Source organism: Carassius auratus, chromosome 18 (genome assembly GCF_003368295.1).
Source record: "Carassius auratus strain Wakin chromosome 18, ASM336829v1, whole genome shotgun sequence".
NCBI classification, from domain to species: Eukaryota; Metazoa; Chordata; class Actinopteri; order Cypriniformes; family Cyprinidae; genus Carassius; species Carassius auratus.
This window is the reverse complement of record NC_039260.1, coordinates 12,544,751-12,572,718: the sequence shown is the minus strand read 5'-3', so window position 1 is coordinate 12,572,718 and position 27,968 is coordinate 12,544,751. Positions and strand designations below refer to the sequence as shown.

Here is a 27,968-nt window from a genome sequence, read left to right as displayed (position 1 = left end):
CCTGTTTTGTATCACGAATTATTGGAGGCAGCCAGCAGAGGTGGTACAACTAACAAAAATATCTGCGACTGTGTGGAGTGAATGTGGTCAGTCTACCAAAGCCAGTTTAGTGAAGGGCAGCATTCACTTCTGTCTCAACACTGGCTTCTGGTAAAGCTCAGAACCAGAACTTCTTCAAAGCTGAGCAGTGGGATGGAAAACATGTAACAGCATTCAAACTCTGTTTAGAACCTGTGGCTTTCAGATGTGTTCCTTTGCCATGACAGGGCTCTCCCCCTCATGCAGGTCTTCTGAACTCTGTGAACCCCACAGAGAGATATGTGATTTTTTTTTTTCAGATGTTGGTTTTTTTTTTCCGGATTTGTCAATGTATCCTTCAAGTCTTTTGAATTAATCTACATGACTGGACAAATGAGAACTTTTTCTTTATAGCATCAGACCTTAATCTGGCTGTGATTAGATTGAATCTGACAGTTGTTCTCGATTTTCAGTTTGTAGGCCTATTAGTGCACATGATAGTGGTGAACTGCATAACCTAAACGTTTTCTCCAAAATTACATGAAATAACATACTACACCTAGTTTGATTTTGATACAGATTATGGTTAAAAAGTCTGGGTTCTGTAAGATTTTTAAGGAAATTGATAAGGTGCATTACACTGATCAAAAGTGACAGTAAAGAGTTTACATCATTACACAAAAATATATTTAAAAATACTGTTCTACTAAACATGATAAAAAAAGTTAAGTATCATGGTTTCCACAAAAATCTTAAGCAGCACAAAACAAAAATCAAGAAATGATTCTTCAGTCCTAAGTCAGCATATCTGAATGATTTCTGAAAGATCATGTGTCACTGAAGAGTGGAGTAATGATGCGGATTCAGTTATGACATCACTGAAATATGAATATACTTAACTACTTTACAAACTATTAATAAGCATCAAAGTAGGAGTTTATTAAGGGAAAACTCTTAACAGTGAATGTGTATTCTCTAATCTAAAGCGTGATTGTATTTGACTTATTATTTCTGTCTTATAATATGTCGTTATTGGTGAGTATCTCTCCTGTGAAGAAGAAAAGCCTGAGTATACAAGTCATTTTCTTTATATAGGCTCTAAGAAAGATGTTTTAACATTTTATAGCAATTGTGTTACTTAAACAAATTGAACTTTCTGTGAAAGTAGCAAAGGCAATCAGCTTTTATTGCAATGCATCACAAACTTTATTTAGGCTGTTATTAAAAATACACCAATAGAAAACCCAGTGTATTTTGCTGGTGGCAATTTTTCTCAAATATATGAGATGAAAGTTTAAATCATGTCCATAGCGGTGGCTCCTGGAGCCAGAAAGAGAATTATTCTTTTTTAGTAAAGGGTTTGTTGCGAATGTTGACAGGATGTTACGTTTCCCTTAGGACTTTAGTAGAACACTATACAATGCTGCCATTAATTTTGGTCCACTCAAAAATGTCCTGCTCACACACAATGTCCGAATTGATGAGCAGGTAGCGGTCTCCAACGCAGAAGTGTTTCTGACAGGCAGCGCATTTGAAGCACTCGAGGTGATAGACTTTGTCACGGACACGCATGGTCATTTCAAAAGCCCGGATCCTCTTTTCACAGGAAGCACAGAGCCCGTCCTGACCAAACAGTCTGCAGAGAAGGAAACAGAAATTGATTTTGACAGACAACCACCTTATTTTAATATATGATTTTATAGTAATGTGCAACACTCTTAAGTACACTAGATGCTTCACAAGAATATTTGTTTTACAGACATATGCATGCAATACATGTTTATCCCTTTACTTATTACATGTAAATTGTGATTTGCCAATAATTAAGTTAAACCCTATAAAGCCAAATACATTATCTTTGTTACCCTGGACCATAAAACCAGTCATAAGGTTCTTTTTTTATTGGGATTTATACATTATCTGAAGGCTGAATAAGTTGAGGCTTTTCATTGATGACAATATTTAAACTATTTAAACAATTTGAAAATCTGGAATCTGAGGGTGCAAAAAAAACCCACAAATTTGAGAAAATTGCCTTTAAAGTGATTCGAATGAAGTCCTTAGCAATGCATATTACTAATCATAAAATACGTTTTTATATATTTATCGTAGGAAATTTAGAAAATATCTTTATGGAACATGATCTTTACTTTTTTTGGCATTTTTGGCATAAAATAAAAATGTATCCCTTTGACCCATGCAGTGTATTTTTGGCTATTGCTACAAATATACTTGTGCTGTTTATAATTGGTTTTGTGGTTCAGGGTCACATATAATACACACATTTCTAAAACCTCAAAATTATGATTAAAACTTGGCTACTACATGACTTTTTTAGCAAGGAAAATGCATTTTTATTATCCTTCTAAAAATGCCTCTCCTTCAGGTCGTGGTAATCTTGTCTTTTTGCTGTGATATCTTTACAGATTTTTATCAAGTTAACATAAGCATACATTTCAGGGCTGAAAAACAACCTTTCAGGACTGGAGCCCAAATTTTCTGTTAATAGTATTTCAGTTTTAACCCTTTCTTGACTGAAGCAACTTAGGTGTACTTGTTTATCCATTCATTCTTTCTTGCTTTCTTGTTTTTTTTTATTTTTTAGAAAACTTATGTTAAAGTCTGAGTCATCATTATTGTATGGCACTGTATTTTATTTGCCTGCCACAATAAAATTGTTTGCATTTAATGTAAGAAATCTGTCATACTCTTATAAAGATCATTTACATGACAAGCTTTGTCACTTACATGACAATCAGAATTTCATCATTTTGGCCGTATAAATATCAGCATCTGCACTAAATTACATACTTTTCATCTCTGAATGACACTGAGGTGTTTTTTCTCCTAGAGTAGGCCTATAGCTTCCAGTATCATACTATATATAAAAGTATTGAACATATTTGAAACATACTAACTTTTTTCTCCTAAAAAGTATGGGCTCCAATATCATACTATATGAGCCATAAAAGCATGATGCAAGTATTTAATATGATACCTGATAAAAATAAAACACATATTTGAAACATACTAGACTTTAAAGCTAGAGTTAAAATTCCATTTCATTTTTTTAAAGATTATTATTACATATGTCAGGCTTCACAGGGTTAATTAAAGGATGAAAAATTCAATCCAGGCCTGCCAGTCTTACCTGAGGTAGTCTCTCCTGCACAGCTTCCTGCCAAGCTTGTAGTAAAGCCTGCGGCCCACCTCGCCTAAGCGGCAGCCGCAGAGGTCACAGCTCAGGCAGTCCTCGTGCCAGTACTGCTCGATGGCCTTGAGGAAGAAGCGGTCCCCGATGCTCTGCTGACAGCCGCCACAGGTCAGCAGCGACGGCGGCATCTGGAGCACCTCGTCCACGGGCTCCCTGTGTGGATTAGCGTTTACATTCAAACATGCGATACGCCATTATGAACACCAGATGGCACTAGTGCGTATTTCATTGAAAACACTATAAAACTTATGGTATGTTATGGTTATGTGTGTTCCTTACGGATAAAATTGGCAATCAGATGCGCTACTCTTTTCTTACTTTTTAGATATACCTACATTTGATTTATAAATAAATGTTTGCTAAAGACTACTGCCACGCGATCCCAAGGGAGAAAAGTGTTAAGTGCACTAGGCAAATGAGGCGCTTTGGGTCACTGCACGCGTACTTAAATTAGCCCATTTATTCCCACTGGTTAACATGTGACCAAATATTATTTTATTTTATACAGCATTGTTAAGCATAACCAAAAGTGCAGACTTGTTTTGATCTCATGTAAACGATCATTTCTTTTCATAGTCACACGACTAGAGCCGTTTAATCCACTTTTTGAAAAGGTAGCGTTTTATTGGATTATTAATGCATTGAGTAAAATAGCCCTATCCTTCATGCGCTTAACTCGTGAAAACGCGATCATACAAGTTAATGCGACTTTAAATTAGTCCAAATGTGATTATTACAAATATATAATCGTTATCACTAATAAAAAAAAATGACTGTGACTTACATTTTTAAACTAAGCGCAAACACTGATATAACCAATAGGCTACATAATATAGGCTATTGCACTATTTTGGTTGTACTTGTTGTCTATACAGACAGCAATGATAGCCTAAAAAAATGGAAAACCAAACAATATGTCTTACTTACTCATTCGTTTCCATTGTTTTCCGTTCAATTGTAGATGCCATATTAAATATTATTCAGGAATGATTCAGTAGTAGCCTACATTTGATGCGTGCAGTTCCAGTGAAAGAAAGACCATCAACTGAAACACCATCAACGTCAAGCTCAATGAACTGCCTTCAGAGATGCACCTGCTTTGCTTCCTTCTTAGTGCACTAAATATCTACAACCTATAGCACACATTATGAACGCTAAATCCCAAGTGCATCCAACGTAGCTTCTTTGCATTAGATTTCTATCTCCACGCATTCAATCCTATGTGTTTCTGAGGCGCCTAATACGTAATGACAGGCAGATGTCCCTCCAGCCGCGTTGTTTAATTACTCCATTGCAACTGCGTTTGCGTCAAGCGTGGTTTCTTTTCTGTGCTGCATTTTGTGCTGCGAGTCTCCCCAGCACTGTCCCGTAGGGCTACTGTCTGTGGTCCCGTTATTGCAGGAGGGTAGCAGGTATTTTTAAATGGCCCTGCCCCCTCAGTTTCTGCTTTCTTTTCCGACTTCCTGCTCACGACCGCTCGACAATGAGAGGAAATAGCGCTCCTACATGCCGCTAGTCACTTGGCAATTATAAAGCCGTGGGCTCGTGACTGGAGGGGTCACGAGCTCAAACAGACAGGCTCCTGTCACCCAGACATGAAAGAGATTGAGGGAAAAGCATATAATTAATGCGTTCATGACAACACAGGGAGAAGCCAAGGTCAAGGACACAGCTGCAACATTGCAAGAGGGTTGTAGCCATGACTGTAAATAAATAAATAATAAGATAAATATTTTTATGTTAAGTCAGATAAACTAATAAGGGTTATAATTTGTATAATCAGTTTGATAATTTATTTTATATATTTGATAAAATTTAATTTTGCTAAAAAAAAAAAATACAAAAAAAAAAAACAGATAGACTGTTAAAAGATGACTGTTAAAAACATGCCCCTGCAGCAACTGCCTTTCAAAAATAACCAAAAGACAGGGGCTTCAAACTGGGGGCCATGAGAGTGCTGGGGGTCTGTGGAAATGTTTAGAGAAAAACAGTGAAACAATAATAATAATAAAAAAAGTTATTAAAACATTTTATACAAAACAACATTTAACACATATTTATAATATTTACTTATTACAGTCTAAATTGGACCTTCAATACAAAAAAAATAATAATTACAATTTTAGGGGGTCCCTCGCATGAGAATCATCTTATGGGGGTCCGTGGCATCTAGAAGATCAAAAACCCATTCCCTAATTCACAATGTTTATGTATTGTTAAAGGTATAATCATATGAAAACACTTTCATCTGTAATTTCAATGCGGCTAAAAAACAAAACACAGCAAATGGCTTTTTCGATCAGTTTTCTCCAGATCTATCTCCTCACACTCATCTCTGCTTGATGTCGTTGGGGAAACTCCTCTTATCTCCTGTCAGAGTGGCTCGGGTAGTGTCAGCAGCAGTACTGGGCCAGGAGATAAAACACTCTGCACACTGTTGGGACACTGAATGGTTCCCAAACATCATCAATGCTAGAAGGGTCTTCAGTGGCAGCATCTCAGCCAAATGTTGAATGTGCCAATCTGTGAGGTCAACGATCGCCCTTCAGCTATAATTTGATAATTGTGACATATAACTCCAAAAACTACATTTCATCAAATGTAAAGTTCAGTTGAGAGTAGGGATAATTTTTATTACATTTAATTAGCAAAATGTATAAAATCTCATATAAATATTACTTCTTTTTGCGAAAACCATGATACACAACTATTCAAAATACTTTGAATAAATGGCAAAAAAAAAAAAAAAAAAAATATATATATATACATATATATATATATATATATATATATATATATATATATAAATAATAAATATAAATATTAATATATTAAGTTCGTTGACCTTTCTATTCATTAGAGAACACCCTCCCCCCAAAAAAGTAACAGTTTACACAAAAATAGTAAGCAGCAAACGTTGTTTTTAACATTGAAAAAAATCAATTGATAAACTCAAAAACATTCAAAAATCTATGTGTTTTCTTATTTATATTGATATACAGTTAAAGTGTACAATCTTTAGCAAAAAGTTTTTCCAGGAATGCAGATGATAACATGTCTACAACATTTACTTGTTTGCTTGAACAGTATGTTTTTTAATAGCTGTTAAACTGTCTGCATAAGGCGTCCACCGTTTCCTGTGGATTGGAGACAGCAAACCCAGAGGATATACAGGAAGTGAGCACAGATGAACCTTGGCAGGGGGTGGTATGAGCCATGCTGACTTCCTACTTGTTTCACTTGATCACCCTGCTGGACTCTGATTGGTTGGATAACTCCAGATGGCCCCACTTGATAGGAGAAGGGCTTTTGAGACAGTGCCTCGGAAACCACTGACTGTCAACTCATCTACTTGGCAGGAAAAGCTTTCTTAACTCGGGGTGGGTTTCCTTAATATATGGTCAGGGATGTAGTAAATATATCAACATGGCTTGCAACATCTCTGTAAAGGCAGAAATGTTATTAAGTATTTTCTAAAAATGCTGTGTTTCGTGTATGCAATATTTCTTATGTGCAAAAAAAATTAAATTAAATGAAACCTACAAAAATCTGATAGCCACAGCAAGACAATATATTGTGCAGAATAAATATTGTAGTTGTCTAAGGAATGGATTTCAGCAAAATGGAATGGAATTCTACTATAATTTCTGTAGAAACCGAGATAAATTGAACACAAGCTAAACTGTTCTATCCAAAATCCAAAAACAGTTAACAAAAAGCATTATATATATGCATTATATATATTTGTTTTTCATATCAGCCAATTTGCCCCAAATTGAATGTTACATGGAATGAAATCTGATGGCCTAAATGTATTTTTCACTGACATCAAAATAGCATAATAGTGTAAAATTTCAATTGTGATATGAAAAAAAGTAATTTACTCAGCATTTTAACAAAGAATAACTCATAAAACATGTTTTACTTTACACCTGTTGCAGTAATTTGATTAATGGTTGTTACAGGCATAATGGTCAAAGGTACAAAATTATTAATAAAGGACATAACAGGTATAGTTCACCTAAAATGCAATTACAAGGAATAATTAATGCATTAAAACTACATTTATAATGCATTAAACATAAAGCGTTACCGATATTTTGAAGAATGTTAGAAACCAAACAGTTGACCGTAGCCAATGACTTCCATAGTATGGGGGAAAATACTAAAGAAGCCAGTGGTTACTGTCAATAGTTTAACTGTAACATTCATATCAGAACGAATGCAAAACTTAACAGTAAATGGTTGTTGCATAAAGTACATGTTTAGGATTTAGGATTTAAAAATCAGCCATTGAAACTGCATACAGATTTAACCCGAAATCTGAATACTCTAAAGGAGATCATTCTCTCATTATTTTGGCTCTGCAAGAGTAGGCTATGATTTATTGAAAGCCCAGCCCTTATAGGAAATGCCATTGGATTGACTGATCATTTGCCATGGAACATGCCTTGTCTCAATAAAAAAAAAAAAAAACTGAAACATATTCTCTTACTGGATGTGTTGGACATGCTCTGTTTTAATTACAGGCCAGGCTTCCTTTAGCATACTGGAAAAGAGATCCATTACAGGCTGAGTAATCACAGTAAGGCGTATTTCCTGTAAGGAGAGAGCCTGATGCGTTGTTGACCCTCTGATAGCATATACTCTGAAACAGCAATAGCCAAGCTATGCTTCCTGCCTAATCTCAGCTTTAACTATTGTTGGCTCAATTTTTAGAAGCATGGTCGAGCACCATTATTTTGACTAAGTAAAAACGTTTTTGTTATTACAAGTTTGTGATTTGTTGATTGCAGACTTCAGATGATCAGTGATCATCTGTTTGTGACACTAATATATGTATCAGTGGACTTTAAATGTTTAGGTTGAGGACTGCTGCTGCTGTTACTAAACACAATAGAAAACGGAAATGAGTCACTCGATGAAAGAGAGCTTCACTCTCCCATGAGATCTTCCTCTAATCAGTATTATTCCTGAAAGAAAACACCCTTTCGATAGAACAGTGCTATCAAAGAGCAGAGCAACCATGTTAACTGCTTCCTGTATTTGCCAAACAAAACCTCGTGCAACTGCTTTCACATGGTTTTTGAATAGTTAGAGTTTTACAGAAAGAAAGAAGCAAAAATAAGCTTTATTTTTATATACTTTTACAATATAAATACCTCTATAAGCTTGAAAAGATACACAAATGCAATAGGAGAAAAAATTATTAAGCACAAATAAAAACGCTATTAAATAATGTAGTCAACTTAATGCAAATAAAAAAATGAAAATATTTTTTGATTTCTATTATTCCTCTTTAGAAGGCTGTGGAAAGAAAGTTCGAGTTGTCTGCATGCATTCACTTCCTTCTATCTGGTGCCATCTGCTGGACCATAGTTTGATTTACATCATAATAACTTCATTAAATAACGATGTCACGTTGTAAGGACTTGTTTCGTCGTTTAAAACCTTACATTTTAGCCGAAAAATAAACAATAGCAATTAAAAAGTTAAGAACCGCCGAATCGGGAAAGGGGTAACGTTAGTTTAACATGATATAATCGTCATTTGGCATGATATTGAAAAAAAAAGAAAGCCCTTTCAGCGAAATAAAATAAAATATAGTCATACAAAATACTAAATATAAAATGTTTAATCATCTGCTCATTTTCCTCTATCTTCATGTTTATTTAAAGCCAGTCTGATCGGTTTCGCACGCGCTCAGCGACAAATCCAGATGAGGGAGTCATTGTATGCCCGTTTTACAACTGATTAAAATCTTAGTATTTTCTGCAATCTTAAGGACTCTTTCCTATTCGCTTCATGAGTTATCTTTATTTTTTAGTTGTACTTTCATCGGACAATAAGTAAACGTAATAATAACCTGCATATACATGTCAGTAAGGCACAGGCATAATCCTGGTCGCCTCTAAACCGGGCCCTTCTTCTTTATAAACCTTTTCCTCGCCTCTCGCTCGCTCTCAGTTGTCGGTGAGGCCGGCGGGGCGGATCACATAATAAATTGGAAGAGAAAATAAAAGCAACACATTAACGCTTCGGCTTATTTGACTCTATACGATTATTTTACTCCCTTGTGGACATATTGCGCATAAAGGTGAGCACATATCTGAATCCAAATCACAGACGTGAACGTTGTATAGTCTGGATCATGAGTTGATTTGGACTGGACACAGTTTTTAGTCTAATCTGCGGACAATGGGTTGCTATGACAGTGTTTGGGAATTTCGCAGTCTAATGTTCTTCTAGCGTTTGTAAAATATCTTTATAATTTTTAGAGTTTTACTTGTTAAAAAATAGAGACGTGGATAGGATTTTATTCATAATGCGTCCCTGTCGCGTCCTGCTGAGATTTGCTACTATCAGACGAAATCTTTTCTGTATAATTTCGTTATATAATAGTTATATGACTACCTTATTATTAGAACATGTATGATTTAATACCTTGGTATCATAACTGAAAGATTTGATCGATCTGAGAGAAAGAATAAGTGGATGATATGTGATCGAAAATGAAACCATCATCGATCACAGCAACTTACAACATGTTCAAATGCTGTTTTCATAATTTTATTTTATTCCTCCTTTTTTTCTATTCTGAAATTAAAACGTATCCTTTATCCTTGATTAGATGCCTTCGGCAACAAATGGCACCAGGACTGTGAAGTCTGCCAGCCCAGACTTGGGATCTGCTCCCGGATCAATGAACCAGATCTCAGCCAGCACCCAGCTGACAGGAGCCCCTTCAGAGGCCCTGAAGCAGGTGCTGGTGGTTCTTGAAAAGAAAGTGCGCAATATGGAGAAGAAAAAGGTACTGGTTTCTCTCTGTAACATGCCAACTTAATCAGAACTAACATTACAACATACAAATGGATGGATAAACCATGTTGTTGTTGTCTCGCGTCCTCCGTTCATTCCTCTAACCCACATCAGTCGAGCCTTTTGTTCTCCGTTATTTATTTCACGCAATCTGGCGAAGTTCATATACATTTCTTTTGACTAAGCAAGTAAACGCACATCATCCTAGGATCTCCGTGGTGTGACTTACTGGTGAATGGACAATAAATGTCAAAAACGTGTTAAGTTTTATCAAATGAAGGGAAACGCAGACAATCAGGTCTAAAAGTATATTAAACATTTGCTGTATTTATATGCATTTATGTCATGGTGTATGAACCATCATCTTAAATGTAAGTTAAAGGCAAATCGCTTATTGTTTATAATTGTACCTATGGCTTTTAACTGTTCTTTGTATCGTCAACTACAAATGCTAACCGGCTAGCAGTTGTAGTTTTAGTACATGCTAGCCGGTCAACTATTGACGTTATTCTATGTATAAATGTATTACATGATTACTTGTTCACCCCCTCTTTTTAATCCGCGATGTGACTCAAAGTTATTTCTTAACATGTTTGTCAGTTTCTACGTTCACGGTTTGTTTAGCGCGCACATGGAGATAAAGCTAAGATGGCGTCCTACAACAGGTTCAGCATGCTAAAAAATGGGGAAACTGCCGGAGGAAACTAAGAGAGATTTTAAATTAGTTAACATTTTTGATTGTCTCAGGCTTGTCTTGCCGAGGTAAATGTGTCAGAGGAAGGTGAGTCCTCAGGACACACGGTAAGCGCCTTTGTATCCTTCAGGAGAGACCTTTAACTCGGTGACAGTGCAGCACATTGCTTTAAAATTGGTTTCTTTCTTGTTTTAATGATCGTGGGTCGAAAATTAAGGGATATTTTGTTAATGCAATAATTCACTGGGGAAAATTAAATAAAATTATAAAACCACACACACATCGTTTCAAACCTGTTAACACAAAAGTGGATCTTTGGCAGAATGTCAGTCTACGTCTTGATTTTTGTCTGATTCCAACATTATACATTTGTAGAAAGAGAACCTGCCCTATCTCTCACCAACTTTTTTGTAATGGGATAATCTCCACATAACTCAACCACATGCTGGAGCTTTCTGGAACAAAGTCCTTACTCTTGATCCACTTTAAATGGGGAAATTAGTTTCATAATTGCAAATATTATGTACTATGTTCTTTTAAAGGTATTTGTCTTTCAGTTCACTGAAGGATGCATAAAACTGTGACACAGGAAAGACTTGTAATGTTACAAGAAATAAATGCCATTTTAAACTTCCTGTTAGAAGAATCATGAAAGGTTTATAACCATATTCTAAAAATATTAAGAAGAATACCCATGTGACCCTTAAGGCTGACTTCTTTCAAAACATAAAATCTTATTGACCCCAGGATTTTTAAAGATGTATGCTTGCTCGTTTGTGTTCGTGCATACAATTAAGTGCAAAAGTTTATTTTGAATGGCCTGATTGTATGCTTTATCTCTGTCATTTGTTCTTGTGATGACCAATTCAGCTGGAGTTTGAGATGGGGAAATGAATACATACACCTGTGAGATTACTTCTACATTGTACTGTCATTTTATTACACAGCTTATTTTTCCAAATTTATTTCTTTTTTCTCTCACTTGTCTTCTTGCAGAGCAAGCTTGATGACTATGAGGCCAGAAAGGTCAAAGGGGAACGTCTCAACCAGGACCAGCTGGTGGGTAAACGCTGCATATTTTTGTTTCCTGTTATTTGTTTCAGATTTCTGAAATCTCTTCTTTTTCCAAATCGATCCAGGAAGCCCTGTCTAAGTTCCAGGAGGTAATCCATAACCTTGACTTTGCACGGGAACTGCACAAGAGCTTTTTGGCATTGGGTCAAGAAGTGAGTACATGAGAATTCAATTTACTCTTCCGTAGTCTGAGGACCTACAGTTTATTTATGTTTGTTAATGTGTGTAGATCTACTATTGAAATTCACATTAAGGTTTATACATGAGTCAGAATGTCTCCTGCATCTATTGCTTTGGATAGATCCAGAAGAGTGTTAAGAAAGCAGCACGTCGTGAGCAACTCCAGCGTGAAGAGGTGGAACAGAAAAGGCTGAAACGAGTTCTGGAGCTGCAGTTCCTTCTGGACCGACTTGGGGATGAAAGTGTGCGGCAAGAGCTACTTCAAGGAGCTGGGGGACCTTCGCTGCTTACTGAGAGCGACCTTACTTCCCTGGATGAGTTTTACAAGCTTGTGGGGCCTGAACGTGACCAAAACATCAGGTGAAGTTTACGGTCATCCAGATCCACACTACTTTTCTCCATTTTGAAATTACTTGCAAATGATAACTATACTGTTAACAAACCAAAGAATTGATGTTCTTCCAACTGTAACTCCCTGAATTAAGAGTTTTAATATACATTTGGCTCTCTCTTGAGGTCTCTGCATTGGCAGAGCATGTTAAGGTTGACAGCGTCTTTGAAACTGTACTTATAATTAGTTGTCAATTGGAAACCGTGCATCCAGGAAGATTTTAAAGTTTAAAGGGTTACTTCACTTGAATAAAAATGGTCAATTACTCAACCTAACAAATTTAAAACGCAAATGATTTTAGTTTATATTTGAAACCCAAATTTAATATTTTTAATGAAATGGCAAAGGTTTTGACGCTTGACGAAATTCATAGACATTATAAAAGAGTTCCATATGGATTGAGTGCAGATTGGGTGAAATTATATTTTCTCTCTCTCTGTCTGTCTCTCTAATATAATAAATATGCGTTTGCTTGTTTGGTTAAATTTAAAATTTGAGTTTTCTTATCTTTTTGATTGTATATTCATAATGGGATGCCTTTCTCACACAGGTTAACTGACCAGTATCAAGAAGCATCACAGCACTTATGGGAACTTTTAGAGGGGAAGGACAAGCCTGTAGCAGGAACAACATGTATGTCAAATGGACTTTTAATCTTCTTTTTAGGGTCTGATAGCTCAAAACATCTGTGTTTAGGAAGTTTAAGGTGAAATTATTCATAGATTTTTGATTTTGTGGTCGGTATCAACTTCTATAGAGATCTATACTTGATTTTTCAGGAAAAACCCCTAATATGTTTTGAAAGCTTTCACATGCAATTTTATATATACACGTGTGTGTGTGTGTGTGTGTGTGTGTGTGTGTGTATGTGTAAAGACAAAACTTGGTCATTATAGAATATTGCATGAATTGTTCCGCATCATTCTCGGGGTTTTTACCCAAGGTTTACTAGAGCAACATGGATAATAGGCGGAAGTCGCGTATTCTGCAGCATTCAGCCTTGGTGCATGTGCTGACTCGGCAGTGGGTGGAGTGGCATGATCCATGTCCCCTGTCTTCTGTATCACAGTGTGATCCTGCAGCTGTGTGCTTGGGGACACTGACTCTGTAAGATCACTCCATCATTGTGGGGAATCCATAAGGCAATTAAAAAAATGTTTGCCCAAGTTTGAGGTATATAGCAGTCTTGATGTTGGTGCATGTTAATGGTTAGTTAGAAGGCACATTAAAACGCTGCTAATATTCACAGGAATATTTATTTATTTTTAAACTAGTTAAAATGATCTACTCCCTACAGTAGCCCTGCCTCAGAAAGCTTCTAGCGTTTTCTTCAGTGGTATTCCTTGGCAGATCATGTGGCTCATGTCATATAAATAAATTCATTTGCTATGCACCAGCTGGGCTGGCAGTGTGATGGTCTTCACAGTCGTTTAAAAAAAAAAAAAGAATTTAAATCCGTTTTTGTTTATAATGATTTAATTTTTATTTTGTGTGGATGCAGTAATCAAAACTGACATTAAAAACACTTTTTACATAGGATTTATTTTTTAAAGCCAATCCTGACAATAATGTATCATGGTTTCCAAAGAAATTAAAGCATTAAGCAACATGGCTGTTTTTACTTTTTTTTCTTTTTTTTCTTGAAACATATATTAGAAAGTGTGTTTTTTTTTTTTTTATTATTATTTTTTTTTTGAAGGATCATGTAATTCAGTTTTGCATCGTAGGAACAAATTACACTTTTAAAATGTATTGAAATGAAAGTTATTTTAAATTCTAATATTTTACAAAATTTGATCAAATGAATGCATCCTTCGTGAGCAAAAATGTATCTTACGGATCCTAAACATTTGAATTGGAGTGTAAATGCTTGTCTTTCAGATAAAGCACTGAATGAGATGTTGGAGCGGGTTTTGCAGAGCGGCTACTTTGATAGAACGCAGTCTCATCAGAACGGAGTTTGCACGGAGGAAGAGGAGGAGCCGACAGCTGCAGTGGAAGTGTCTGAAGCAGAGGAGCACCTTCCAGACACGGGTAAAACACTCCTCATTTCACATTGCTCAATTGAGTGACTCATTCTGAAACTGCTGCAATACAGGCTGCTTTCTAAAAACTGACTTTGTCTCCTAACAGAGGGTGAAATTACAGAAGCGTACGCAGAACCCATTCCAATTGAGGTGACCGAGGTAAGGGAAGTTAGTTAAATTCACTTTGTAAGATGCAAGTTTAAGAGGGGTCTGTTTAGACATTAATTCAAAGTAAACATTAATTCAAAAATCATATTTTTTTCAGCTTATTTAGGTAGCATTTCTCAATTTAACTTGGTTCAACTTAATGTACTGAAAATTAAAATGTAAAAATGTTTGATTTAAATATGGAAAAAAAAAACAAATAAAAATAATGCACAAATAATTACTCAATTAAAATGAGAACTTAAAATATGAATAACTAGAATAGAGGAATAGTATTTTAGTAGTGATACTAAAGTAATACTGGTTTGCAAAAGCAACATGCACTCATTGATTCGGCAAGAATAAACCAGGGTTTAGGATGGACAAACGGGTTTTGAAAAGTAAAACACAGCAGTTTTTGGTGGAAAACATTTACACAAGTTGACTTCAGGGACATGGTGAATGTGTGAGAGCCCTATAATTGTATGATCCTGCTCAGGGGTAAAGAAAGTTTAAGCAGAATTTTCTCTTGATTCCCAATTTTTTTTGACCTTTTATCTTTCTCTCCAGTTTGTTAATAGGCAGTTTGTTTTGGAGAGCACGTACAGTACTGGCGACAAGGAACAAAGAGAGGAATGGAGTGCGGAGATGGAGGTAAGCTGCCCTAGAAACTGCATTGTAACCCATGTAGACATTTTTGCCCTTGTTTAATATTTTGTGTATGGATAAGTACATCAGTGGTTCTCAGCCTTTTTGACTCCAAATGTCTAAAGCCTATTGGATTTGTTACAGGTGGTGAACTCCATGCAGCCGGTTCAGACCGCCCCTGCCCCTGTCGTCCCAGAGCCCCATCCTCTGACCACAGTAACTCCAACACCCCCTTCAGACCCTGTGGTTCGACAGCAGGTGGTTCAGGATCTCATGGCACAGATGCAGGGACCATACAACTTCATGCAGGTGGGGTTTTTGTTTTTTTTGCAGGTTTGTCTTATTTGGCAAATGTTTGTATGTATTCTAAATGCTCTTTTTGTTTCCAGGACTCCATGCTTGATTTTGATGGACAGTCTCTTGATCCAGCTATTGTATCGGCGCAACCTATGAAACCGGTCCCTAATATGGAGATGCCACCGATGGGGTGTCCACCAGGTATGTTCATATTTCCACCATGTTCATTCAGTTAGCTTTATGGGTTAAGCATTTTAAATCAAGCTAACTTTGGGCTTTGGTTTCTCAACCTGCAGCACACCCAGAGTCTCTTCTCGCCCAGCCTCCTGCTGTTGGCGTCCAGCCTGAACCCACACAAGTGAGTATAGCCAAGTTCTTCTGGATGGAAATGAGTTTGCTGATCTGTCTGTAAAAGAAAGATGAGAGTATGGATCTTATATCTGTGTAAAGATAAGATGTGAATTTACTTTGTCTGCAGATCTCCATGGTCTCTCCATCACCAGAAACCTTCTCCACACCGCCTCCAATATACCAATCTTCTCACGCAGCTGATCCCCGACCACAGACAGACTCCATTGATCCTATTCAGGCAAGTTATCAAGCGCCCGTTTGTTTCATGAATTCAATGAGTTCTCCAAATTATTTATTACAGACCTGTCAACCTGTATGCATTGTGTATTGGCTACGCTCTTTTACATCAAGGTACGCTGGTACGATTTGTCACTCTAAACTATGCAAAAATCAAGTGATGCCTCGGTCCACGTGCAGTATTCAAAACAAGCAACAGAAGAAGTTGTAGAGGTCAACCAGGGTTTTCTTTTTTTTGCTTTTAAATTTCTGCGTTTTTATTTCTCTCCTAGTAGCTTATAGTTTCAGTTCAAAGTGGCTCACGGACGCCCCGTCAGATGCTCTGACAAAAAGCTGCTTGTGAGGCTGACAGAGATGCACTGTTAATATGTTTGAGATGTACTGTTTTCCTTAATGCATAACTTGCATTTCACAGGTATATCTCTATCTGTAAATGTTAAAAAAGCCATGGAAATATTTCCATTTTACTGTCAGAATTGCATGAGCTGCTATATACCTCAAACTTAAAAGGATTTTTTTAGATTTCAGTGTTACAATGTAATGTGGTTTATAGCCCTTTTTTGCACACATGCCCACATGCTGGCATTCACTTTATTTATTTAATCCAAATACAAAATACTGAGAGGCTACTGTATACGGCAAATAATCCCAAAAATAACAAGATATGAATTTCTGCTTATGTCGCCCAGCCCTATACAGAAGTGTACTGGAGTTTATTTATTATTCATTTTTTTAATAATATAAAAACCATGCTGATGGTACTAAAAAAAAAGTCAAGGTTGCCAGGTCTATTATTACTGTGTAGCTAGAATATGAGCTTTCTAATATAACCAAATGTTAACTCCACAAAATGTGCATCAAGTAATTTTCAGCAATCAAAAACTTAGCTTGTCCTCTGTAGGCCTCCATGCCCTTGACAGAGCAGCCGCCTCCATCAACGGTGCTCCCTCCTGTCTCCCAGACCCAAGTGATTCAGGCCGGATCCAAACCCTTGCACAGCAGTGGCATCAATGTCAATGCAGCCCCATTCCAGTCCATGCAAACGGTAACATGCCTGAATTAAAAAAAACTAAGATGTTTTAAACTGGTAAAAACAGCAGGGTTCATATGTGTGCTTTAAATCCTTAAATGCTTTAATTTGAATGTAGTGTTTGAGGTTTGAAAAATAGTTGGACTTAGATAAAGTGCTTGAAAATGCAGTTCCATTGGTTTCATAATAATTAGCTTTCCAACTGAATGGTTAATCTTTTTTTTTTTTTTTTTTTAAACATAAAATAAGCAGCTCTGCTCATTTCTGCGTGTGGCTGTAGTGTTATTAAAAACTTGCCGGGAGGTTGCTGCTTTAGTCATTGATGGCTTGAAAATGAAAAATTGTTTAAAATGAGAACTGAATACTTAAGTAGCCTCCTGTTAAGGTTTTCCTTTTTTTTCATTGAGCCAGTGTAGACATCGAGATTCAGTGAAATCATCAGTTTGTGATCACGAATGTCGGTTGCTTGTTTTCTGTATGTTTTAATCTTGAATTGAATAACCATCTTGTTTTTCGCAATACTAAAATTACCAATTTGAAGAATGTAATATGACATGTCGTTTCCACAACACAAAAACATAATCGACATTTAATCGTCATTGTCACTTCAAATTTAAAGGGTTAGCTCACCCAAATAGCAAAATTGTCATTAATAACTCACCCTCATGTCGTTCCAAACCCGTAAGACCTCCGTTTATCTTCGTAACACAGTTTAAGATATTTTAGATTTAGTCCGAGAGCTCTCAATCCCTCCATTGAAGCTGTGTGAACTGATGTCACCTGGACTACTTTGATGTTTTTCATACCTTTCTGGACATGGACAGTAGACTGTACACAAAATTGCTAATGTGCTTCAGAAATCCAAACGATTTACAAAGGTGTATGTGCCCACGTGTCTGTATTTGTGCTTTAAGATAACTTATACTTTTGTGTGTGTGGGTGTTTTAACTTAAAGGGATAGTTCACCCAAAATTGAAAATTGTCATTTACTTGCCCTCATGTCGTTCCAAACCTGTATGTTGTTTTATGTCCGTGATCCTCAAATCTGGCTCACGCGCTCCAGTTTCCTGCAGAGTTTAGCTTCGCTCTAATTAAACACACCTGCCTGTGATTTTCTAATGATCCTGAAGACACTGATTAGCAAACTCATGCGTGTTTGATTCGGGTTAGAGTTAAACTTCGCAGGAAAGTGGATCTCGCGAGCCAGATTTGAGGATCACTGTTTTATGTTGAACATAAAATATATTTTGAAGATTGAAGATAACTCTCATAAGTGTGAAGGGTTTCATTTAGTTACCAGACTTTTGTGTTGGATTCTCCATTGCCGAATATAACATGGTCACTTACTCATGTTCTTCCTGACAGGTGTTCAACCTCAATGCTCCTATCCCACCAGTTAATGATACGGACTCAATAAAGCAGGCCAGCCAATACCAGAATAGCTACAGCCAGGGTTTTAATAGCCAGACACAACACCCTGTGGAGCAAGCAGACATGCCGCCAGAGCAGCTCCAATCTGGTGAGGAAAATCTTCAGAATCCCTCAATCATTTTTTAATTCCCCCAATATAATCCTGTATATAGTCAGCACTTCTCAACATGTGGCTCATGGAAGCAAGCAACTGTGGAGTCAATAATATAAACTTTGACTATTCCCTGCCCTACATAATGCCATTTGAAAGCTATTGAAATATGACTATATATATATATATATATATATATATATATATATATATATATATATATATATATATATATATATATATATATATATATATATATATATATATATATATATATATATATCCCTTCAAAATGCATATTCATACATGCATAATCAAGTTTGACTGACTGATTGGATGTTTAATTAAAATAATAATTAATAAAGGTTTAATTCAGCTGTTTTATCCCTGTATTCACAGTAGTTGGTGCCTTCCATGCTCAAGACCAGTCACTCCCCAACTCCACTGGCCCCCAGCCCATGTCCCAGCAGTCAGGTGGCCAGGGCAATGGTTTCAGCCGTCAGGCTCAGTCCTTCTACAACAGCAGAGGAATTTCTCGTGGAGGTCCTCGTAACTCACGTGGGATGATCAATGGCTACAGAGGACAATCCAATGGTTTCAGAGGTACAGAACAATATAGTGTTTGTAGCAGTAGTATACTTTTTTTTTTTTTTTTTTTTTTTTTTTTTTTTTTTTTTTTAGGCAGGTTTCCATCCAAGGATTTTCTTTGCGGAAAAAATATTAAGCGCTTCAAAATTTACCAATATAGCTGATGGAAATGCCATTTGTCTATAAAATATATGGTTGCACTTTATTTTACAGTACGTGTACTAACATGTACTTATAGTCAGGGTGTCCGCGGGGTTTTAAAAAGTATTAAAAAGTGATAAATCAAAATTGTCAAATTTAAGGCCATTAAAAGTGTTATATGTGGTCTCAGAGGTATTATTTTTTTTTCCAAATTAGGTATTATTTTTTCAGACTATCAGGTGTCCTATTCTGATTTAAATTCTATCTGCGTTCGCGTTAGTTCGTTTAAATATGGGCTTTAGCATATCTGGGCACATAATCAAAGATCTTTCGTCTCCGTCTCAATGTATGTTTGATGCTGACGTCATATTCAGTGGTTGTTCAGCATCATCTCAGAACACTGCACACTCAACAGAAGTGGCTGGCTTGCGTTTTATTTTAGACTTCAAGGCATATCTTCAACGACTGGACAACCATCGTCGTCTTTATGGGCAAATGCAAGTTTTCTAACGACTCAGCGTTTAAGGACTGGCTCAGGCCTGTAGTAGGGAATAACAGGCAGTAGTGTTGTCAAAAGACCCGGTTCTTCGGTACTAAAAAAATTTAAATGTGACTGTACCAGGTTTCTTTAAGTACCGGTAGTACCGAGGTCCCGTTCAAACCCGGTTCTAGACGCATATGTCTTGACGCTATGATTTCCGCGAAGCAGAAAACGAGGACTCTCAAAATCCAGTCATGAAAATGAAACTTACATTTTAATATGGAGAGTCATGGAATTTGTCAAAGCTAGAATAATCAAATCAAATCTCTATATGGACTAGTATCTGTAAGTGTTAAGCCGCAAAAGTTGTTTGAAATATGAATCCGTGTTCTGCGCGTCTCTGTGTGAATGAATGAATGGCAGAGACGTGTGGGTTTGTTTTCTCCATAGACTGAAGCGCATGACGCTTGCATTAATTTCAGCATCTGAGCTTCAGAGTTTTCTCTCCATCAAGCGATCTGAACTTTTCAGTTCATCTCAATGGACGCACAGCGAACCTGTATTTGATGCTCTGTAAACTCTGTGTGAAGGCGCACAACTCACCGTTGCTTTACTCATAGTGCTGTTTCTCACACATACACAGAGAGAGAGAGTCTTAGCACGCTGAATCGACGCACTATATGTAAACTATTCTGTCTTCTGTCAAAATAATGGAGTTAATTTAGAATTATTCATATTCATTTTCGAACGAGCAGAAGACACACCCGTTTCTCGGTAGTGGGCGGAGCTAATGCGCAAATGGCAATTTCATTGGCTGGCGCTGATCTTGTACCGTCCCTGGTTTGATTTCAGCAAATCAGTTTGACCCTAACGCAAACAACGTGATTAATATTCATGAACCCAGCAGCTCATCAATTCATAGTGCATGGTATATACATTAGTATGATAGTAGAATTAGTAGTAGTATTATCCTTTAATAATAATTAATTTGATCTATTACTTTTTTTTTTTTTTTAAGAAACCCTCAATGACTAAAAATATCTTAAGCATCACCACCAGTCTTAAGTTCAGTTAAAATGACAAATATGCATTCATTAGGCCTAAAAGTTAATTTTTACATAAGGGTATTGTGCTAGAAATATTACTATTTAATAAAATGTATGTGATACTGCTACTACTGTTGAAAAAATTAAAAACGTTATTTTTTTTAAGAAATAAATCACAATATTTCTTCCTTGTTTTAATTTTAATAGCAAATAATAAAAAAAAAAAATCCCCTTTATTTACCAAAAATAAAATGTTTAAATTTCGTAAATTAAGACAAATTAAATTTGGGTGAAACGTGTTTACTGTTTTTAATAATTATATAACTTGTAGAAAAACTTTAAACACAATTGTAAATAAGTATAAAGAATGTCATTGGTTTTATTTTTAGTGTTAAAAAGTTATTTTTTTTATTAGCATATTTTTGTGTTTTGCTTTGGTACCGAAATTGGTACAGAGAACCGTGGATTTTCACTGGTATCGGTACAGAATACTGAAATTTTGGTACCGTGACAACACTAACAGGCAGGCTTATTGTTCGGTGTGTAAAAAAAAACCATCAATGTCAACTGGATGGGAGCTAACGCACTTCGGTCGCATATGCACTCCACTAAACATAAAAATGGAATGCGTGCTCGAAAGAGAGCAGTTAATTCTACCAATCTCAGCTGTCTGCGCGGCTGCACCTCCACCACCACCTCCGCAAATTTGTGCCGCAGTTTGTGAATCCGCAACAGTTCATAGAAGATGCCCGTTTGTAATACATCAACTTGCAATGAATGCCAGCCAGTGTGCTGGAACCAAAAATAGGATGTCATGACGCTCACCATTTAATCAGTATAGGGTCAGTTGGATGGAAACCGGCAAGTTTAAAAAAAAAAAAAAAAAAAAAAAATGCATATTCTTTGTCAATTACAATGGTCAATTAATCGGAGGTTTTGTTTATTTCAGGGGGATATGATGGTTATCGCCCACACTTCTCCAACTCTGCAAACTCTGGCTATGGACAAACCCAATTCAGCGCACCTCGTGACTATTCCAACAACGGCTATCAGCGGGTCAGTTCTGCTTTTGATACTATATGTTTCTCTTTATTATTTTAGCATTAGTCTCACTCAACACATCCTCCAAATACTGTTGAGACATTATGAATTTCTTTTAATCTTTTAATTTGTCTCTCCACAGGATGGCTACCAACAGAACTATAAACGTGGTGCTGGCCAAGGGGCTCGAGGGGTCCCACGAGGAAGTGCTCCAGCTATGCGGTCTTAAGCCTTGTGAACGGAGCTTACATCTGGACCGCAGTGAACATTGAAATACTGAAGTGCATATGCCCCCCTTCTCTCACCTTCATGGAATTGATCGGACAACATCTTACCCTAATATGTTAAAACTGAGAAAATGATTCAGTGATTCAGAAAGCAAGCTGAAACCCAGTGATTTTTAAAAGTACCCTGTGTTTAACAGATACCTGTGAACTTGAAAGACTTAATTTATTTTATTTTTTTGTTTGAAATTAAACTCATACCTGCCACAGATGGTCCAAAATTGGCACTTCTTTTGCTGCCCCTTTTTTTTTTTTTTTGTTCCCACTAATACATTTTGGTTCTAAAATGTTTCTTTTGGTACATTAAGAGTCTCAGTTTGTAAAGTGATATTACTTCAAGAGTTTCAATAAAGATGTGTTGCGTTAAATGCTTTACTGCTGTTTTTTGTATCCCACAGTCATGATAACAGTATCAAGTCAGACACATTTGGCTTTATTTGGATGTCAGTATACTTTGCCTATCAACCTAAATGACCTTATGAGTACTGCTAAAAAAAAAAAAAACACTATGTATGTTAATGCGCTTGTTAAAAATTCTTTATTCCAGAGCCTTTATTTGCATATTCAAGTCCCTACATAAGCAGTTGTCTAAAACCTACTGCAAATCTAAGGATTCTCTGTGTTATTGGCTTTCCCTTTCAATGCTGCTTCTATAGAAGCTATCACTATTAACATAGGTAACAGTTGGTGATCTTCTGAAAGAAAACATTATGTAGGTATTGGAGTTAAAGGCTAAAGAAAAAAAAAAAGAGACTTTAAACTTCTATATATGAATGAATAAATACTATAGACAAATGTTATCTGTCAGGAGACTACTGCATTTAAGGAACATACTTTAAAACCGGTTTTAAATGTAAATTTTAGGAACATCTGGACTACGAAATAATCCAGTCGTTGAACCCAGATTTTAACAAAGCTGTGATTCGCGTGAACATCTTCAAAGAACCTCGCCAGACCATTCAGGTATACTGAATTTCTTTTCCATTTTTTTTTTTTTTTCTTGTAATTATTTGTTAAATCATGCAATCTTACACATTTTCTTTGCTTAGAGTTGTTTTATTCAACGTTGGTATATGTAAAGTATGTGGATGTTCATGTAGTGCATTGTGCATCGTTCATAACTCTATAATTACCATTCATCATTTTTCTCCTGTCTTGCTGATCTGTTTTAATCTGCAGTACATTCACCCTGCTGATGTGGTGAAGTTAGGCCAGGCAGAGCTGCTAGTCATCGACGAGGCTGCCGCGATCCCACTGCCTTTAGTGAAGAAACTGCTGGAGCCTTACCTTGTGTTTATGGCATCTACGATCAATGGGTCTGTATTTAAAGAGCTCTTAGCTCTTTTTACAATGGTATGGTATAATAACAATGCAGTAATCCTTGTGTCATCATGCAGGTCCGAGGGCACCGGTCGCTCTCTGTCTCTTAAGCTGATTCAGCAGTTAAGGCAGCAGAGTGCAGACAGCCAGCTGAACCTCTCGGCTGAGAACAGAAACACCAGCACAGCCAGACTGGCAGCAGGTGGAACATTACTCCTATTTCTGCCACATGAGAAAGAAAATAATGCTCTGTTAAACCATAATCATGAGACAAAAAGTTGTAATTATGAGATCAAGTCAAAATTGTGACAGTCATAATTATGTGATAAAAAGTCAAAACTATGATATACCAAATCATTATAAGTAAAAAGAAATGGAATTATGGGATTAAATGTCTCTTTATAATTTTGACTCATAATGTGACTGACAATTTTTTTTTTTTTTTTACAGATTTTCAGTGTTTTATATCATAATGATATATACTGTAAACACATACCTTATATCTCAAAATAACAAAACACTGTCTCTCATCTATCTTCTACACATAAGATTTCTTTAATCCCGTATTCCAGTTATTATGTGAATCGAGACGCATTGTTTTGTTATCATAAAGCTTCTGAGACTTTCCTCCAGCGTCTTATGGCACTTTACGTTGCATCGCATTACAAGGTGAATAAATATCTATTATTGCATTAGAGCAGTGGTTCTCAACTGTTTTGACTTTATTTGTCTAACAGGATATTCGAACAGGTAACAAATACTAATGTTAATTCAAACCGCACTACATGTTAAACTACAGTTTGGGGTCAGTCTTTTTTCTTTTTTTTAAAGAAACTAATACTTCAAAATACTTATTAATTGATCAAATCTTACAGTAAAGATAATTATAATATTACAAAAGTTTTAATTTCCAATAAATGCTATTATTTTGAACTTTCTATTCATCGTTGAATTCTGAAAATTGTTTGACGGTTACCACAAAAATATGAAGCAACGCACTTGCTCAAAACTTACTTTTGAACAGTAGTGTATGTCTATTATTTGTGCCAAACTTACAAAGAGTGATTCTGAAATTATTTTGATGCTCTTGTGTTTTACATTTAGTTTCAAGACCCTGAGTTCAGAAGCTTCTCTGGGGGCCGGATCGTCCGTATTGCAATAAATCCTGATTATCAGGGGGTAGATGATTTTTCCTTGTATACAACCAGTGAAAAACATACATATACAAGGCATTATTGTCTTGTTTGACCAGTTACGTCATTGTTCATCTGTGATTTATTGTGCCACTCTTTAGATGGGTTACGGCAGCCGTACATAGCAACTGCTACAGCATTATTATGAAGGTCAGTTTCCTCTTCCGGAAGAACAAGAATAGACAACTACAAGCACAATCACATCTGTGAGCAGTGAGGTAACGTTCATCAAATTCTGTGTGGCATTTTTCATATATTAAAACATTTTAGTATTCCTGTGGATTGTGTATATACTATAATGTATGTATGTAAATATACCTGTATTGCATTGTTATATTGGTCTATTTAAGTGAAAAATATGAAATCATTCTTCTTTGTGTTCATATATTGAAAATAGGTGTAGGAAATATTGCTGAAAAACTGATTGTACTGTATTTTACTTCTTACATTTAACATTTTGAAGCGATTTTAGAACATTTATCTTATGTTCATGAAGGCTGCAGTTAGTTGATCAAAGTATTAATTTCTTAGAAAAACAACTTTACTGACTTTTTGATGTGATGATTATACGCAAATTTGATTCAAATTGATATGCTAGCTTTAGTTGTTCCTTTTTGTAACAGAAAAAGCCCTCTGTGGCAGCACTGTGTACAATAAGTTTTGAAATCTGTTACGGTCTAAACTAGTCTAGGGAAGACCGCAACAGAAATAAAATGTCTGGAGGTGGAGACTGTGCCACGGCAGAGAAAACGCAGTTTATGGGCACAAAATGGCAACAATAACCCAAAGAACAAAGTTTTTGTTTAGCCTACATAATTCTGAACAAAGAAATAACAAAAGTGTATTAACTTCACAAGGGGACAATGCCAAAATAACAAACATAACAGAACTGACTGTTTTATAACCAACTACACAAGCTACAAATAAAATAAAAACAGAAAAAGGAGATACTGACTTCCTAAACTAACATAACCAGTGGAAAATAGGTAGTGTAAAACAAAATGGCACCCATCTTCCTACTAACCCCCCCAAAAAAGACATAAAATAAAGCTAGTTCAGTATTTACAATGGGCAACTCAAATGAATACTCACTTCTCTCTTAGAAAAGTCTCGGTCATAGATTTAACTGAAGAGACAAAGACATAAACTCTACTTCAGCTGTCTCAACACAATTCAGCTCTGGACGTAACAAAATAAAAAAAAATGTAGATCATCCTTCATGCATTTTAGTGGTTATAAATGCCACCTGATAAAGAAGCATACTATCTGGACCAGAAGTAGTAATAATGAAGAATCCTTAAAGTCTGTATTCTGGGAGTATATTTTTGATTGGTGTGCAGGCTGTCACTCTCCTGGAGGAGGTGGTGTCTCCGAGGAAAGACCTGCCACCGCTGCTGTTGAAGCTGAATGAGTAGAGCCGAGAGGCTGGACTACCTCGGGGTGTCTTATGGTCTCACTCCTCATCTGCTCAAGTGTGTTGCTCCATGCAAGAAGGTTTAACGGTGATATTTTTATTACAAAACATGTTAGTAACTCCTAAATATCTCTTGCTTTTTTTTTATTTCCCCACCCAGATTCTGGAAAAAGGCTGGTTTTGTGCCTGTTTATTTAAGACAGACTCCGGTAATGATTCAGTATTTATTTATTTTTATTTTATTTTCATATTTTGTAACTATGTAACAAGTAGAATGTATTCTTATTGTGACCTGTAGAATGACCTGACGGGAGAGCACTCCTGCATTATGCTGAAGGAGCTCAATGTTGAGGAGTCAACAGAGCAGGACCAGTGGCTCTCGGCTTTTTGGAAGGGTATTCCCAGTATCTTATAATGTAGTATGAATGCAGCATTGTACCTATCAGAATGTAGTATTCAAGAAAACCATGTTATAATAGATAGAATGCTTTCAAAAGACTAACTTTTCTTGTGTGGGACAGATTTCCGGTGGAGGTTCCTCTCCCTGCTCTCCTACCAGTTCAGCAAATTTAGCCCAACCCTGGCTCTCAATATACTGCAGAACAAGAACGCTAAGGATGACATCCCAGCAGGTACAGGCCCACATTCATACCTCAATAAAATAAATGTTGTATGTGTGTTCTGTTGGTTTTAAGATGCCTTTTCATGTGTATCTTCAGCACTCACCAGTGCGGAGTTAGCGGCCACATTCACTCAGTCCACCATGTTTCTTTAATACATTTCCAGATGCTTCAGGTCGTACGATCACCTCATCATAGACATGATCTCTGTTATTGCACGCATGTATTTCCTCAAACAACTGGGAGACATCACACTTTCTGTTGCCCAGTGTGTAATTCTGCTTTTAAGTAGAAGTCATTTAGCTGAAGCTGACCGAATTTCCATCTCTGGTGTGTGTTCAGGTATGTGTATAAAACAATCGGTTCTTTTTTCAGGCTCTACTGTTAGGAATTGGGCTTCAACACAAGAGTGTAGATGAGCTGGAGAAGGAGATTGAGCTGCCTGGTTCTCAGCTTATGGGCCTGTTCAACTGTGTCATCCGTAAAGAGGTGCAGGTGAGTCCGAGCACTCCGTCCTGGTCTCTTCTACACACACTGATTAAAGCAACACACAAGGATCTTATCAGAGCACTGCCACTTGAAGGAGTGAGTAGTCTACCTCTTCTAGACTGTTTTGTTGTTTCAGTGTGTAGCTACTGTTCATTTTTATCTCTTCTGCGGTTCTTTAACATTCTTCAGGAGAAGGCGGTTGAAGCAGAGATGGTGGCCACCAAAGATATAAGCATGGAACCAACTGTACAGACACTAAATGAGGATCTGATATGAGACTAGATTATTATTTTTTAAAATATGTCACCTTAGACCACAAAAAAACTAGTCTTCAGTAGCACAGGTATATTTGTAACAATAGCAAAAAATACGTTGTATGGGTCAGAATGATAAATTTTTCTTTTTTTCTGCCAAAAATCATTAGGATATTAAATTCGCCTGTTTTTTACTCCCCCTCAAGGCCAACTTAGTTTATATTACTTTCTTCTTTCAGACGAATATAATCTGAGTTATATTAAAATTTTTTTGAAAGTGCTGTTCTTTTGTGAAAACTTTATTTTTTAGGATTCTTCAGTGAATAGAAAGTTCAAAAGAACAACATTTTTTGAAGTTACTTTTTTTTTATTTTTATGGTAAATTAATATTGTGTTTTGTCTCCTAGAATGATGCAGCCAGAGTTCCAAGTGTTTCATGTGTTGAAGAAAG

General features: G+C 36.4%; 2 protein-coding genes and 1 pseudogene across 4 annotated transcripts; 2 read left to right on the top strand and 1 right to left on the bottom strand.

Annotated features, from left to right (window-relative positions):
* Positions 1-345: 345 nt before the first annotated feature.
* On the bottom strand, positions 346-4,770 carry lmo2 (LIM domain only 2 (rhombotin-like 1)). Its single transcript, XM_026287693.1, has 3 exons — positions 4,160-4,770; positions 3,170-3,385; positions 346-1,654 (listed from the first exon to the last, which is right to left on the bottom strand). The coding sequence occupies exons 1-3, from the start codon at positions 4,198-4,200 to the stop codon at positions 1,432-1,434; spliced, it is 480 nt and encodes a 159-aa protein (XP_026143478.1). The 5' UTR covers positions 4,201-4,770; the 3' UTR covers positions 346-1,431.
* A 4,415-nt stretch (positions 4,771-9,185) lies between these two features.
* On the top strand, positions 9,186-22,595 carry LOC113118478 (caprin-1-like). 3 transcript variants are annotated; one of them, XM_026287691.1, is made up of 18 exons: positions 9,186-9,329; positions 9,864-10,043; positions 11,742-11,804; positions 11,885-11,971; positions 12,121-12,359; positions 12,941-13,023; positions 14,272-14,424; positions 14,524-14,576; positions 15,132-15,215; positions 15,354-15,518; positions 15,599-15,707; positions 15,803-15,864; positions 15,985-16,095; positions 16,996-17,139; positions 18,490-18,643; positions 19,049-19,249; positions 21,852-21,958; positions 22,086-22,595. In XM_026287691.1, the coding sequence occupies exons 2-18, from the start codon at positions 9,864-9,866 to the stop codon at positions 22,170-22,172; spliced, it is 2,082 nt and encodes a 693-aa protein (XP_026143476.1). In that variant the 5' UTR covers positions 9,186-9,329; the 3' UTR covers positions 22,173-22,595. The 3 variants fall into 3 exon arrangements, with proteins under 3 accessions (XP_026143476.1, XP_026143475.1, XP_026143477.1); XM_026287690.1 differs by having other exon boundaries at positions 19,046-19,249; XM_026287692.1 differs by lacking the exon at positions 16,996-17,139 and having other exon boundaries at positions 19,046-19,249.
* A 32-nt stretch (positions 22,596-22,627) lies between these two features.
* Positions 22,628-27,712, top strand: LOC113118012 (RNA cytidine acetyltransferase-like; annotated as a pseudogene).
* Positions 27,713-27,968: the final 256 nt, after the last annotated feature.

Excerpts from the sequence above, each read along its gene's own strand:
- lmo2 (XM_026287693.1), bottom strand. The coding sequence starts at position 4,200 with ATGGCATCTACAATTGAACGGAAAACAATGGAAACGAATGA. Across the intron at positions 3,386-4,159 it reads AAAACAATGGAAACGAATGA|GGAGCCCGTGGACGAGGTGC; the intron begins GTAAGTAAGACA and ends TAATCCACACAG. Across the intron at positions 1,655-3,169 it reads TGCAGGAGAGACTACCTCAG|ACTGTTTGGTCAGGACGGGC; the intron begins GTAAGACTGGCA and ends CCTTCTCTGCAG.
- LOC113118478 (XM_026287690.1), top strand. The coding sequence starts at position 9,864 with ATGCCTTCGGCAACAAATGGCACCAGGACTGTGAAGTCTGCCAGCCCA. Across the intron at positions 11,972-12,120 it reads TTTTGGCATTGGGTCAAGAA|ATCCAGAAGAGTGTTAAGAA; the intron begins GTGAGTACATGA and ends TGCTTTGGATAG. Across the intron at positions 14,577-15,131 it reads TTCCAATTGAGGTGACCGAG|TTTGTTAATAGGCAGTTTGT; the intron begins GTAAGGGAAGTT and ends CTTTCTCTCCAG.